The 16628-nt window shown below is 39.2% G+C and overlaps 1 protein-coding gene across 8 annotated transcripts in view; it reads left to right on the top strand.

Moving 5' to 3' along the window:
- Window positions 1–1204: 1204 nt before the first annotated feature.
- The window catches only part of APC (APC regulator of WNT signaling pathway), a gene marked incomplete at its 5' end in the record, with an annotated part of 135900 nt that continues 120476 nt past the window's right edge, over window positions 1205–16628 (top strand). For 5 of the 8 annotated variants that reach the window (XM_079917400.1, XM_079917399.1, XM_079917398.1 and 2 more), the window contains one exon: window positions 1362–1484. Coding sequence is in view for 3 of the 8 variants with exons in the window: in XM_079917393.1 (XP_079773519.1) it covers window positions 1320–1484 (165 nt within the window). Of the gene's footprint in view, window positions 1485–16628 lie in introns of all 8 variants that reach the window. The other 3 variants (XM_079917393.1, XM_079917402.1, XM_079917401.1) reach the window with 1 other exon arrangement.

Raw genomic sequence — 16628 nt, 5'->3', positions numbered from 1 at the left:
GAACCAGAGCAAGGGTCTTCAAGACAGTGGAATCAGCACGTGCAGTGAGGCAGTCAGGAGCTAGAAGTGACTGAGGAGGAGTAGTTCGGGCAGTGTCACCGAGACAGAGGGGCCGCTTGGAGTAAACTCCAACTCTTACCATGGCCTCAATGCCCTACCTAATTTGGCCCCTGCCTCCCTCTGACCTCATTTCCTCCCCAGATGTCCATGCCACCTATTCTTTCTGTCCCTTAAGTGCTGGTCTCATTCCCACCTCACACCTCTGCTTTTGCTCTTTCCTCTGTCTGGAAGGTTCTGCCACAGATGGTCTCATGACTTCTAGCCCCTATGGTCAGTCAGGCCTCAGATCAAGTGTCATCTCTGGAGAGAGATCGCTCGCTAACTACCACTTCTCACTCTCCATCATCTTTTTGTGGTTTGTTATCTTCCCATCCCTTTTCACTATCGAGCATTATTTTGTTGATTTCTTTTAGTCTTTTATTGTTTATTTTCTCCCCTAGAATGTAAGTCCCATGAGTTTATATTACTTACTGCTATAAACCTAGAATCATATCTAGTATATAACAGACACTCAAATATTTGTTGAATTAATGCTGAATGAAATAAAGCTAAAGAGGTAACGCAAAGTAAAAGAACTGATCAAACTGTGTGACAGGGAGGACTTCCTAGAAGAGGTATGTTTTGAATTAAAATTGCGGGGTCAAGAGAGAGGAGGCCGTGTACAGTTACAAAACAAGAATTTAGGAAATTACTCTCTCACTAGAAAAAAAAGTTCGCTTTTTCACTAGATTATGAGCATCTTTAGCGCTGGAGCCGAGTTCTACTAATCTATCATCAGCGCCTAGCCTGGGACCTGGCACATAGTAGGCACGAGACAGGTTTTTGCAGAATGACTGTGGGGTGCGCAGAAGGGTGTATTAACCTGGCCGCAGTACAATTCAGGAAAAGCCGGCAGCACCCGTGCAAGGTAGAAGACACCGACGCCGAAGCGGAACACAGCAGCCGTGCGCAGCGGCCGACACGGCTGCGCATTATATAGTTCCCTCTCCGCGAGGCTAGCGGACGCCGGCAAGCTCGGCGCACGCCTGCGCACTGCATTCTTCCCGCTTCCGACAAGATGGCGGAGGCCAAGTAGCGAGGGGGCGGGGTGTGGCCGCCGGAAACCCGGCCGCTGCTGGGGGGTGGGGAGGGGAGCTGCGGGTGAAGGCCCGGGAGCAGCGGGCTGAGGCTGGCAGGATGCTGTTCCTGGGAAGCATTGTTGGCTACCGGTAAGGAAGGCGAAGCACAGAGTTGCCTTCCCAAGCCCCCCGGTGCCCCCTATGTACGCCTCCCTCGGCTCGGGTCCGGTCGCCGCGTTGCCTGCTTCGGTACCACCCTGTCCTCTCGGGTCCTGGAGCTCCGGCGGCGGCAGGGGCTGTGTCCGGCAGGAGGGGAAGCGCCGGGGCTGCGTCCGTTCTTCTGTCCGCGGGGCGAACGTCTGGCAGGTGAGTGAAGCTGCAAGCTTCGGCGTCTCCTCCTTTGGCAGACCTTTGTCGGCTTTGCCCCGCCGTTACTTAGACCCTAGTGGTGCTCAGCCGGACCCTGCCGCTCCCTTGTGTCCACGTCCCACCCCCTCCCCGCCCCGCGCCCTCCTTCAGGCCTCCAGTTGGCCCCTGGCTTTGCAGGTCCTCCGTTCTCACCCAGTGGGTGGGGGTTGCGACGCCTGACGCCCTCCGCACCTTTCCTGGCTCCTAGTGAAGCGTCAGCCCTGCAAGCGGTCTCTCCTTCGCGTTAGGTGGGTGGGTCGTCCTCCTGTTTTAGTCGCCTCCCCATCTTCCTGGTTTCGATCTTCTTGCTTCCTTTAAAAGTTTTTAACTGGGGACCTTAGCCGATAGCCTGGCTTACAGAGTTACAAAGAAAAAGCTTGTTATCCAGAGGCCAGTGGATTTTGTTCACCTTGTTGGGGGAATCCAGTCCCCAGGAGACTGGGATGGTTTGGGAGAGTTTGACTCCTTGACCCATCGAACTCCTGCAGAGTTGAGGAATGGTGCCGGTGACGGCAAATGATTGATCATCTAAATTAATCTTTTTCTGACTATCGCAAATCTGGTCTGTAAACTTTGGGTGGGGGACGTAAGTGTTCTAGATCTAGGGAAAGAATTGGGAAGTGTTCGTTTCTTAAAAAGAAGGCTTTATGAATGTAAGAAATGTTATAGTACAAGAAAGGGTGATTTAAGTGATTCTTTTATTCAGTGTTAGCTTACATTGTCCACTGAAGCCTTTAGAATCCCGTACTGTCCAAGCCCTTTGTTTTATTTAGAAAGGACTAAAATGGAGAAAAAGCTTTTTAAACTCAAAACGTCTCAAATTTCTTGAATTCTCAGTTGTTGCTACTACTTAACAATCTTTATAGTACTTGATATTTTCTGTTAAATTTAACCTGTGCCAGTCTTATTTCTCCTTTCTTTAATATTGGGGCAAGAGTAGTCAGAATTATTGGTGTAAGAAGTTGTCCTAAATAACATGGTACCTTGCCAGAGTTCATAAGTGCAAACTGCAGAATCGAAGTGGTTGGGGAGGAAGTTGCCATGGCTGATTCTCCCATCTTTTCCTGTAGTTGGATAATGTGTCAAGAGCCCCAGAATGGTAAAAATGAGGTTATAAATATAAATGGCATCTTATCCATTGAGATTGCAAATGGGTGGACCTTTTAAAATTAACATTAAATTGAGTGATATCATTTTGTTGAAGCTCTGCTAGATGCTCTCCAAAGTTATTAAAGCACAAACTATCCTTGCCCTATTTGAATTCTGTACTAAAAATCTTTAACAGGTGGGTTACAATTGGCTTGACAGATTTTTTACTTTTCATTCTTCATGACACACATCTGCCTTACCCTTTATTGTAGACTTTTGACTTTGGAGCTAGAATTGTTCATTTTCAAAGGAGAGGAGGTAGTTTAATGTTTGATTCCTGTATGGGCTAATTAATTCATTTGTTTGTTGCTAGCCTTCACTTTTCTACAACCAAGGACTGCATGTTTTTAGAGCTGGTTGTCTCTCAGTTTTGTGCTTTAAGCTGAAAGGATGTAGGACTGCTGAGCCCCAGTCAGTGGCTCACTGCCCCGGGCATTGTGTCGAGACCTTTCTGGCCACAAACAATCACTCTTCCACCTTAATGGAACCTGTTTTCTCTCTCTTTCTCTCCCCCTCTTCCTCTCTTTAGGAAAACACCCCTCTTTGTCTCTCTATTCATTCAACCCATTAGCCTACTGCTGCAACTCATTTGCCTCCCCGTGTAACTAGGATCCCATGGTCATCAGTTTTTACCAAGCTGTCACTGATGCTTTAGAATGCTTTACTTTCTGTAGATTTATCTTTCTAGTCCCCTGTCCTGAACAAGTCTCATCACTAGCTTTGTCAGTTTGACCCCAGAAATCCTGAAGGATACAAGAGACAGTTACGTGAGGATATTGGTTTGCTTCCATACCAATTAGTGTTCTGCTTATCTGCTGGATCTTTAGTGTTGATTGTGTTTCTTTTTGTCTTACTTACTGAAGGTTTTTATAGCAAATAACTCTTACTTTCCTGAGAAAAATCTCAGCCATCTGAGGTATAATCTTTTCTATCTTGGTATCATTTCCTTATTTACTCATATCTCAAGAGAAGAAATGTCCTTCCTTTTTTTTAAAGAGCAACCTTCTCCAGATGTGTCCACGATCATCCCTCCCCATCTTTCTTTCTCCATAATTGTCCAATATCACTCCTTTTTCAGTCTCTCCCTCTCTAGCCGATATACATGTTTATGTATACCTTTTCCAGGGCTGCCAAAATACAGTGCTCTGTGCTGTGCAATTCAGGGAGGCCAGTCTGAATATTGAGCCTGTTGTGCCACTGTATTTTTACTCTTTAAGCCCAGGAGCCTGGTATAGTAGGAAGAACATTGATTTTTAAGCCACATAGATCTGGTTTTGATGTCTGCTAAAACCAATTTAGTGGCTATGTGTCGGTGGGCAACTTACTACTGAGACTCTATTCTTTATCTATAAAATAGAATGTTACAGTTACCTCACAGAGTTGTAATAGAAGTTTAACCCATGTTACATGTCTTTCCAAGGGTTTGGTACATTATGGAGTTCTTAAAAATATAAATTATTCTTTCCTTTACACTCTGACTTCCTTTACCATTTCAGCACTGAAATTGCTTTTTTAAGTCACCTATGACAGTCTAATTACCAAATCTAATGAATGGCCTTTCCTCAGTCATCCTTGGTTTCCTTAGACCATTTTTGAAGTACATTCTATAGGAATAAAATCTGATTTCTTGGTTCTTGTGCATTGTACTTCCTGATTCTCTTACTTCTCTGAAAACTTCTTTGCATTTCCTGTACTGTCTTGATTTTGCTCTCCCCGCTAAACATAGCTGTTTCCTACATCAGTTAGGATGCAAACTGAACGTAAAAACAAAAGAAATGTATTAGCTCAGGTAATTGGCAAGTGCGTAGGTAGAATTGGTTTAAAGAGTAGTTTGTTCATAAACTTAGCTTTGTTATCAGGGCAGAGGTTCTGGTTTTCTGCTTTTCGCTAAACTTTGTCCTCCTGTTTGGGCTTCATGCTCAGACTGGCTTCCCTTCTAGAAAAAGACAGGTGTCGGCAATGCTCGAGTTAAAGTCTTCTTCATTGACTTTCAAAGAGAGAAAGCTTCTCTTCTAGCCTTTGCCCAAAAGTCCTAAGCTTTACTTTGATTGAACAAATGGAGAAGATCATGCTGCCAAGTCTGTCACAATAGCTTTGTCAAGAGGGATGGAACTATTCTAATTGGCCTAATCAGTGGATAAATCCCATCTAAAGTGAGAGGGAGGTGGAATGGATCATGGGGAGATAGCAAGCGTTTTCAGGGGTTTCTTTGGTTTTCACTGTGTTCTCTTGGTGATCATGTCCTCTTTTAAATGATGTAAGTCATCATTTTTGTGTGTGTGTTTCTCAGTGCTGTAACTACTTCCCTTCTACCCCTTGCTATATATATCTCTACCTTAGATGTACTACTGTAAGCTTACCTCATACCACACTGAGTCAATTTGATTTCCATCCACCTACCGTCACCTAAGGTGTTTACATGTGCATGTGTGAAGGTATATATATTCCTTTTCCTCCTGATTTCCTTTTTCTAACCACCTTTCTCTCAGCCACCCAGTCTTGAAACCTTGTAGTCATCTTGGTTCTTCTCCCACTTTCATTCAGATATCAGAGCTTGAACATACCTTATTTGGCCCCAGGTTACGTAATACTGAACTAACAGTGATTTAAACAGTATCTTGCATAGAAAGAAGTTCAGAGTTGGAGGATTCCATGGTGAGTCAGTTTAACAGCACAATGATGTTATCAAGGATCCAAATGCTTTTAATCTTAATCCACAGCTGCTGACCTTTGTGCTCAGGTTTATCCTCTCATGGCTGCATGTTGCTCTTTCTGCTCCAGGCATCACTTTCTTACATAGCCACCAAAGACAGGAGGAAGTTTGCCCTCCCATCTCTTGATGAGGCAAGTAAACCCTTCACTGAAGCCCTGTATCAGATGTCATCCTGGCATGCTTATGCCCTAGTTGCAAGGGGGCTGGAAAAACCAATATCTGGCATTTCAGTCTAGAAGGAAATTAGGTGAATGGCTACAGGGAAGGTAACCAACAATGTCAGTGACATATCTTGATAGTATTGTATGGAGAAGTAAGCTTAAATAAATGAGAATTTTCAGATAGTATTAGCAAACTTAAAGCACTGAGTTGATATAAGCTATACATGGGATTTTGGCCAATCATTAAGATAGTCATAGATGACTGATTAAAATTGGATTATTATATAAAATTAGGATATTTGAGTGGTATATCCCAGTTATTTTAAGGTTGTTGTTAAGTACACTTACGCATGCACTGTGAGAAATGGATATATATATATAACAACTATTAGGGAATAGATTTGTGGTTCCCCTTGGAGGTGGGAGGTATTTGGAAATATATGAGGATATTTTTGGTTGTCATAGTGATTGTGAGGTCCTACTGACAATTACCAGGTAGAGACCAGGTACACTGAGTGTCCTGTGATGTTTGCCCACAAAATAAGAATTGTCCCTTCCAAAATGCCAGTAGTACCCCTATACACTGAAATAGCAAATGCTTTGGTTTTTGAAAGAATTCACTGAGACTCATCTGTATACTTATATTACAAGTGACAGAAAACCAAATTCAAACTGCTTAAACAGTAAAAGGCATGATTAGATCTTGTAATTGAACTTCAGCTAGGGCTTCATCCAGCCTGAAATCATCAAGGACTTGGCTCAATTTCTCTGTGATTCGTTCTGCTCTGTCATTCCCCTTGTTTTGATTTCATTCTCAAGCTAGCTTATCTCATGGTAGCAAATTACTGTAACATTTTCAGACTTAATACTCTCATTTCATATATAAGGTAAAGTGAAGAATATCTTTTGTATTTGATTTTGCAAGTATTTGTTGATTACTTCCTCCGTTATGTTACAACTTATGTATCTCTATTACATGTCATACTCTATGGATATTATTTTTATGTCTCACGAACTACCTTGTCTTACTTATCTTGTATTCTTAATGTCCAGAATACTCTGGCTTAATGGTACACAGTAACCATTTATGGAAAGAATTAATGGATGATGGAGGAAGGATATGGGAAGGGGCAGGGAAATACAAGAAGGCCCCATTCCTTCAGTAGTTGTTAATTGAACCTTGAATTACGAACATTGTACTCCTTCTACCACCAAAGTATGTGTGTAATGCTCTTGTGATTGCGTATGAATTCATTTGAAAGCCTTACTGAATTCTAGTAGTGTTTTGTCATTATTTTCTCAACAAAAATAAAACCAATTACCATCATTCATTCATTCAACAAATATTTTTGAGAGCCTGCTGTTTGCACATAATGTGACAACAGTGGGAAACAAAACAGAGCCTATGCTTTCTTTGAGCTTAAATGTTAGTGAGGGAGACAGTAGACATTATACAGGTGTGCACACTCATTCACACACACTCACTCACACACATCAGGTAGCTAATAGGCTTTGAAGTAAAATAAACTAGGTTTCAGGGGATAAAAAGTAATGGGATGCTACTTCAGCCAGGTTGGTGAGGGAAGGCTTTTTGAGAAGCCCTTTGAGCTGAGAGACCTGAATGAAGTGGAGTAAGCCATGGAACTATCTGGGGGAAAATGTTCAGGTAGAAGAAGCAGCGACTTCTAAGATAGAAGTAAGTGTCTGTGGCATGTTGGAAGAACAACACAGAGGCTAGTGTGGCTGAAGTAGAGAGAGAAGGGGAGTGTGGCAGAAGAGGTGGTAGGACAGGTACACAGAGGTTAGATCAAGTAGGGTTTTGAAGGTCATTTGAAGACTTGATTTTATTGTGTGAGATGGAAACCATTGAAGGGTGTTAAGCATGGGAATATCCAGGTTTGACTTGTTTTTTGAGAGGTTTTACTCTGGCTATGTGTAGAAAATTGATTGTATGAGGCAAGAATGGAAGCAGGAAGACCAATTAGGAAAATCTTACAGTAATCTAGGTTGGAAATATGGTGCTTGGGCAGGGTTGTCGTGGTGGAGGGCCAGAGAAGTGGTCAGATTTGTGGAATATTTAGAAAGTAAAGTAATGAGAATTCATTGATGGAATTGATGTGGAGTGTGAGGGAAAGAGAAATAAAGGATGACTCCAAATTTTTTGACATGAGCAACTGGTTGAAAGATGCTATATCTTATTGAGATAGAGACTATGGGGCAAGGGTTAGGGGTCGGTGGGAAGCAGGTTTGGAAACTTAAATCAGGAGATTTGTTGTGGATGTGGCTTTGTTTGAAATACCTATTACATAGACCAACTGGAGACATTCAATAGGTATATATATTCAATGCTAGAGATAAACATTTGGAACATTTGGCAACATTTGGAAATTATCAGTGTATAGATGGTATTTAGGGCCATGGGACCAGATGAGATCACCTGGGGAGTGAGAATGGAATTCATGAAACATTTTGGTACTAAAAATGGGTTCTTATATCGAAGATTAGGAGCTACTGTTTTGGACAATAATAGTTATAGCATCCCAAGTATGGAGAGGGTAGTGAGTAAATCTCTGAGAAAGAGGTGGAACTTGACCTGGACTTCAAAGGATACAAAGGATAGAAAAGGCTTTTTCCTTCTATCATGCCAAGCATAGTGCCTGGCTTGTGGTGAACAGTCTAAGGTGCTGGTGAATGAACAAAAAAACATTTAGGCTGGGGAACAGCTTGAGCAGAGGTATGGCAGCAGGCAAAGTTTACAGTGTTTTAAAAGAAAGTCAGAGAACTAAAGAAGACAGTTTGTGTTGGGTGAGTAGTGAAAAGTAGGATTGGGTTAGTCTGTTCAAGGCTTTAAATGCTAAAATGCCAGTTATATTCAACCCTATGATCTAATGATTTTCAACTCTATTTCAGTTGTTAGCACAGTGCCTCTTAGTTCCTGGCCTCTAATAGATGCTTAGTAAACATTGAATAAGTGAATGTGGAATTCCCAACATGTAAGCTTTATCTTTATAGTATTTTCTCTCTCTCAGTGAAGTATACTGGGTTGCAAAGTATAGTAAGTCATATGGGGATAACCTTATGTTTGCTTCAATTTATTATTATTTCTAATGATAAGCTTTAAAAACAGTTATATTTTATTATTGATATCAGATTACTTGTGACCTCTCTCAAAACTGGTCAGAAAACACCAGGGTTGGCAACACCGAGGTAGAAAAATGGCTGCTTAAGAAACTGAGGAGCCATTAGCAGTCTTATATTCAGAGACTAACAGTTATTTTGTTTTTATAGGAATAACTACTTGAAGCCTGTTTATAGATCATTTTCTCCTTTAGCTGTCAAGGAGCAAACTGTTGTACAATTATGGGAATGTTATTAGCAAGAAAATTGGAGATGATATATCTTTGAGGATCTAATTAAAGTTATAATATTTTAAATACTAAATAATTAGAAATTATGTCTGTTCTAAGTAATTAGCATATCATAGACTACACAATTTAAATGTTAGAAAATAATTTATCTGAATAAAATCATACTGAGATAAAAATTGAAATATTAAAGTTATATTTTAAAGTAACTTATTTAATATTTAGGATACTTTAGATTTGTGATTATTTTCTTCAGTTCTTTTTTTTTGGCTGTGTTGTGTCTTCGTAGCTGCGCGCGGGTTTTCTCTAATTGCGGTGAGCGGGGGCTACTCTTCGTCGCGGTGCACAGGCTTCTCATCGTGGTGGCTTCTCTTGTTGCAGAGCATGGGCTCTAGGCACATGGGCCTCAGTAGTTGTGGCATGCGGGCTCAGTAGTTGTGGCTCATAGGCTCTAGAGCACAGGCTCAGCAGTTGTGGTGCACAGGCCCATTTGCTCCGCGGCATGTGGGATCTTCCTGGACCAGGGCTCGAACCCGTGTCCCATGCATTGGCAGGTGGATTCTTAACCACTGCGCCACCAGGGAAGCCCCTTTTTCAGTTCTTATATACCCCTTTACTAAATTTTTATGTAGTCATTAAAGAAAATTCAGGAAATGCAATAAAAAGTACAGATTAAAAAAAAAGTACACACGACATTCATAAGCTTATCATATGAAGAAAACCAGTGTAGTTTTTGTCTCTCCCAACCCCTCCCTCCATCTTTCCCTACCCTCCCTCCCTCCCTCTCTCATTTTCTCCTTTGTCTGTGCCCAGCACTTTTCCCCCCTTTATAGTATAAACATGTGTATATATTTCTAATTTTTAAAAAATTAGGTTATATACATTTCTTGGAATATTTTGTAAATCTTCTTTTCATTGACTGTATAATAATCCCATTATAAAAATTATTTTTCTTAACTATTTCCTGTAGTTGGTTATTTAGTTGTTTTCTATTTTATTATCATATGGGCAATGAACATCTTGACACATTATGGATATTTTTTCTCTTTATCTTGGTCTTTTTCCTTAGGATAGGCTTATAGATGATGGAGTTAACTGGATAAGGCTTCATGGCCTTATTCAATTAAACATTTTTAAGGTTTATGATACATATTGCCAAATTGTACAACGTTTTATAGGCCCAATAAAAGTTAAGTGGTTTGAAAGTGCGGTAATCATAACTGGGAAAAAATTAGGACCTACAGAGTTGCTGAGCTTTAGTGATAGCCTAGATCAACCTTTTGTTCATCTCCAAGTATTTCTTTCTTTTTTGTCTTTAACATATATTTCAAAGTGTACATAAAACATAACATGAAGAATTTAATGTGTTACTGTAAACACACATGAAATCATTACTCTGGTCAAGAAATAGAGCACTGCCATCATCCCAGAGATGCTCTCCCTTCTGGTTCCTGATCTCAAAAGAGAAAGCTTGGGGCTTCCCTGGTGGCGCAGTGGTTGAGAGTCTGCCAGCCGATGGCAGGGGACACGGGTTCGTGCCCCGGTCCGGGAGGATCCTACATGCCGTGGAGCGGCTGGGCCCGTGAGCCATGGCCGCTGAGCCTGCGTGTCCGGAGCCTGTGCTCCGCAGCGGGAGAGGCCACAGCAGTGAGAGGTCCGCGTACCGCAAGAAAAAAAAAAAAAAGAGAGAGAAAGCTTTTACTCTTTGATTCCAAGTATGTTTGCTGAATGTTCGTTTTCTGTTTTATTTTGTTTTTGTGAAAACCTTTATCATGTTAAAGAAGTTCGCTCCTATACCTAGTTTACTAAGAATTTTGTGTTTTGTTCTGTTTGTTTGAATTAAATGCTTTTTTTTTGTTGCTGTTGAAGCTTTTCATTGCCATATGAATTTTCTCCTTTACTATGTTAATATATTGAATTATATATTATTTAAAATGCTAAACCTAACCTGATTCCTGAGATAAACCTAATTTGGCTTTACCGTATTATTCTTTTTATATATTTCTGGATTCAGTTTGTTAATATTTTGCTAATGGTTTTGCATCAGTGTTCACGAGTGACGTGACCTATATTGTCCTTGTCAGGATTTGAAATCAGCAGTCAACATTATGCTAGCCTTGTAAAATGAGCTGACCCTCATTTTCTATTCTGGAAAAGTTTGTGTTCGACTAGAATTATTTTTTCTTTAAATTTTTGCAAGGATCTGTCAGAGAAGCCATCTGGGCTGGGAATTTAATTTGTGGAAAGGTTTTTATTTATTTTATTTAATATATGATTTATGTTTATTTTACCATTTTTGCTTTCTTTTTTCCAATATATGTTTTTAATTTTTAATTTATTTTTTGGCTGCATTGGGTCTTCGTTGCTTGCACGGGCTTTCTCTAGTTGCGGTGAATGGGGGCTACTCTTTGTTGCAGTGCGTGGGCTTCTCATTGCAGTGGCTTCTCTTGTGGAGCACGGGCTCTAGGCACGTGGGCTTCAGTAGTTGCAGCACACAGTCTCAGTAGTTGCAACACACAGGCCATAGAGCACGTGGGCTTCAGTAGTTGTGGCACATGTGCTCAGTAGTTGTGATGCGCAGGCTCAGTAGTTGTGGTGCACGGGCTTAGTTGGTCCGTGGCATGTGGGATCTTCCCAGCCCAGGGATCGAACCTGTGTCCCCTGCATTGGCAGGCAGATTCTTAACCACTGCACCACCAGGGGAGTCCCAGAAAGGTTTTTAATTACTAATTTGATTTCTCATTTTTAAGCCTATTCAGGTTTTCTGTTTCTTGATTATTTTGGTATTTCCCCCCTAAGAGGTTGTCTTTTTCATCTAAACTTTTAAATTTACTGACATAAAATTGTTTATAGTAAATATCATTATCCTTTTAATGACTGCAGGAAAGAATTACCTTCTCATGTCTGCTATAGGGTTTATGTACGTTTTCTTTTTCCTTTGTAAGTCTCACTGGAGATTTAGTAGTCTTTCAAAAGAACCAAATTTTGAATCTTTCTGATCCTTTTTTTAAAATTATATATTTGTTCTCTATTGCATTGATTTCTGCTCTTTATTTCCTTCCTTCTTCTTTTTTGGGATTTACTTTTTTGTTCTTTTGCTAACTTCTTGTAGATCACTATTTTTCACCATTTATTCCTTTTAAATATATGCATTTAAGGCTAAGCATTTCCCTCTAAGCACTGTTTTAGCTACCTCTATTATTCAAATTTTAATATGTAGTACTTTTATAATTCACTTTAAAATGTTTTCATTGGTGTCTACTTTGACTTTTGCATAAGCTGAAAGTATTATATTTCTCAATTTCTGAACACATGGAGGTTTTCTGATTATTTTTGAATTTGTTCCTTATTTCTAACAATATAACAATGTAATCGGAGACCACTTTCAGTGTTTCAGAGGTCTGACTTCAGACCTTTAAAATTTGAGAACTACACTATGGCCCAGTATATTATCTTTTCTTTCTCTGCAGTTATTGAATTTGGCGTTCTATGTATTTCCATTAGGTCATGCTTTTCAGTCCCGTATTTCAAATCTTCAGGATCATTAATGACCTTTGTTTGCTTGTATTAGTTACAGACAAGGATGTGTTAAAATATCCCATTTATGATTGTGGACTTTTCCCCTTGTATTCTTTCAACTTTTGCCTTATTTATTTCAGACAGTGTTAGTAGGTGGGTAGAAATGTGTAATGGTTATATCTTCTTAATGACTTAACATTATGAAGTATTTCTCTTTTATTCTGAAAATACTTTTTGCATTAAGGTCTAGTTTGTCTGGGATTGATACAACAGTACCAGCTTTCTTTTTATTGTTTGCATGGTTTATCTGTTTCCATTCTTTTACTTCCAGTCTTTCTGTATTACGTTTTAGATGTGTCTCCTGTGACGTGATTGGGTTTAAATCTCCCATATTATCATGTACTTTATGTCTGCCCTATTTGTTAATTGTTCCTCTTTCTCTACTTTCTTGCCATCTAGATGAGGTGGCTATTCTATCATTTTACATTTTTCTCCTTATTATTTGGAAATTATGACTTCTTTTTCTCTTTTACTAGTTATTCAAGAAATACAATATACATTTTATAAAGTCTCATGTTAATCAATGCCTTTATCCTCTTCTCAGATGATACACTTTAATTATATTTACTTGCAGCCCTACTTATATAGTATTGTTGTGCATTTTAATTCACTCTTATTTATTCTCTTTCTCATTGTTGTTGTTATTGTTTTATACCATCCATATTCAGTTCAGGTTAGTGCATGTGTCTACCATGTCGTTACGTTTCCTATGATCTTCCATTTAGGGCCATTTTCCTTGATCTTCAGGATGGTGAAACACACTCTTTAGAATTTCCTTTAGTCTGTTTGCCTGGAAATGTCTTTATTTTACCACATTCTTGAAGGATATGTTTGCTAGGTACAAAATTCTAGTTTAGCAGCTATTTCAGTACATGGTAAGTTGGTGGTTACTTTATTTCAGCACATTCATTGCTGTTGAATCCTCAGCTCTTTGTGTCTCATTTTCCTTAAAAAAAAAAATCTGACATTTTCCTTTGGATGCTTTTAAGATTTTTATCTTTGTCTTTTGTTTTCTGTTGTCCTATTATGCTGTGATTAGGCATTGGATTCTTAGGGCTTCATGAATGTGTGGATTGGTGTCTTTTTCAGTACTAGAATTTTTATTTGGTTCTTTTTCAAATCTACCATGTCACTTTTTATAATTTTCAGTTTCAAGCAAAAATAGTTAAGCTCAACTTTTATACCCTTGAATGTAGTAAGCATAGTTATTTTTCAGTCTGTGTTTTATGATTCCAATATTGTTAAGTTTTTGTGGATTTGATTCTGTTGTCTGTTGTAGAAATAATTTGATGTATAAAATGAAGTGAATTTTTCTCTAGAGAAGATTTTCATTTGCTATTGCGAAGAATATGAGACCATCTTAATTCAATTTCAAATGTTTACCTTTTCTGGACCACCATCTGATTCTTTGTTACTCTTCTTAGGGTGCATCCCTTTGGGGTCCCAGCCCAAAGACAAGGGCATTTTTATTATCGTCCTTACCTTCGGTGGGTCCCAGACTCTGACTTTTGTCCCCCAGTCCTGCAAGGCAGGCAACAAATTATAAAGCTCAGCCTCTTAAATACTTTTTTTTTTTTTTTTTGCGGTACGCGGGCCTCTCCCTGTTGTGGCCTCTCCCGTTGCGGAGCACAGGCTTCGGACGCGCAGGCTCAGTGGCCATGGCTCACAGGCCCAGCCGCTCTGCGGCATGTGGGATCTTCCCGGACCGGGGCACGAACCCGTGTCCCCTGCGTTGGCAGGCGGACTCTCAACCACTGCGCCACCAGGGAAGCCCTTAAGTACTTTTTTATTGGCAAACCCACAAAAGGCAAAAGCTGAGCTTACCTGTAGAGAACAAATGTATGGACCCAAGTGGGGAAAGTGACGATGGGGGGGAGGTGGTGGTGTGATGAATTGGGAGATTGGGATTGACATGTATACACTACTATGTATAAAATAGATAACTAATAAGAACCTGCTGTATAAAAAATAAATAAAATAAAATTCAGAAATGCAAAAAAAATAATAGACACACACACACACACACAAAAAAGCTGAGCTTACCTTTCTGAGTTTTGACTTCTGGTAAATTTGAACTAGTGATTCATTCCTCACTATGTTGGTAGTTATTTGATGGTAAATTTGAACTAGTGATTCATTCCTCACTATGTTGGTAGTTATTTGATGGTTTTAAGATTATTTTAATATTTTGTCTAACTTTTTAAGTTGACTTCAGAAGGACAGTTGGTCCGAATTGTGTAGTTTGCTACTTTTACAAGTGGAAGTCCAACTATTTCTTTCACTAACTGTTCAAGGAGAACTTGACGTTTCTGTTAGTCATTCCTTTGTTTTAAGGCACATTTTGTGGTACAAATGAGATACCTGGGAAAGGTAAACATTAAGGTATGGTTGCCTTTTAATACTTTAACATGTGTTGCAATAATCTTCAGTTCTTATTACTTTGCAAAGCTCCAGAGGAAGGAGGCAGACAGTATTTTATTTGATGGGAGAAGTCAGAAATACTTGTAGTATGTGGGTAGTGCTTTGAGGTAGGAATTGTCCTTTGTGTGAGCAAAGAGAATACAAAGTGAACATTTTTGAAGTGGAGATGTGTGAAGAGGGAGGGAGAATGCTCTGAACTGAGGAGGGACTGCAAACAAATTTGTCCTTTAGTATTCCTGTTGGAAGTGGGGTGCATTTCTAATAATTAATGTAACAGCTCTCTATATGTCATTTTTAATTTTTAAAATATTTTTTGGTATACCTCAGGGACAGAATATAACTTTTGAATCTTTTTACTCACATCTATTTAAACTATTATAGGTACAATTTGCATTTGATTTCTGAGATTAAATCTATTAAATAGGTTAAACACACAGGTTAGAAATCACACTAGGCAAACTAAATTAGTTTTTACATAAATTGACTTTCTTTTATGGTTGCAAGGATGTTGAAAATTTAGTATAACATACCAATATATTTTGATTTTAAAGACACATTTGATGTTAATCACAGCTCTTAGTATGAAATGCCATCCATCACTTTGTGATTACATTGGGGCATCAACAAAATACAAAAGCAGTTCTCTTTTAAGGAAACCTAGACTTCTTGTATTTGTTTACTTGATTCTTTCTTTTTTTCTCTCTGCTAAAAGAAAATAAGTTGAAGATTCTTGTTAATTATAGTTCCTTCTCTTCCCTGCTATGTTAGATTTAAACAGTGGTTGTTTTTGGTTTGCTTACTTCCCTTCAGAAAACTGAAGGGTGAAATGAGGTGACAGAGAATTTTAGGAATCAGTTCTCTCATGTGTGCCCCTTTCCCACACCTTTCCCTTTTTAAATATGTGAAAACAGAGGTCCGAGGTAGTCTGGGTGACTTGATTTGCCTAAAGTTACACTGAACTGATACCCAGATCTCTTCCTCATCATAGTTTCTTGAGGTTCTTTTCAGCCAGATGATTGCATTAGCTATACCAGACATAGATAAGATGATGATTTATCTGTAACTATTAAGATCTGATAAGTTATTAATGCATCTTGATTAGCCACATGTTTATTGCAAATGCAATTAATTTTATACTTCCTAAACTCAGTTCGTGAGTCTAGTGTTTAATTTTGTAAAGTTTGCTGTCTGTGACTAAACTCAGGTGTGTCTGTCTTGATATTCAGTCTCAGCATTTGTTAATGTCTGTGCTGTTCCTGAGTTGGACTCTTACATATATTTTCTGGAGATTTTTACTTCAATAATATCACCTGTAAAGCAACTCTTATGTTAGAGTAAGTACTTAAGACAGTGGATGAATGACACTGTTTTAGTATGGTAACACATTTAGCATATTTAGTTGTTGTTAAATAACTCGTTGCCAAAATCTACAATGCTTGCCACACATTTTCCCTGTTGTATTCATCCATGTTCGTTAGAGCCTGATTTTAGTACCTCTGTTTAATTAGGCCTAGGGCATTTTCTCACTGTAGTCATTCTTCCATTTCATCTGTCTTTGCTCTAGTTTCATTTCAGAGATGCTGATATCTTTTCTAATATTTCAATGGCATTTCTTGTATGGCTTTGGAGTTCTAACACAAGAGTTTTTCCTCTGCCTCCTCTAACAAACGTCAAGTTACATATTACTATCACTGGAAGATGATATTAGCTATCA

Source organism: Stenella coeruleoalba (assembly GCF_951394435.1).
Source record: "Stenella coeruleoalba genome assembly, chromosome: 3".
Taxonomy (NCBI): domain Eukaryota; kingdom Metazoa; phylum Chordata; class Mammalia; order Artiodactyla; family Delphinidae; genus Stenella; species Stenella coeruleoalba.
This window is presented reverse-complemented; position numbering and strand designations above follow the sequence as displayed.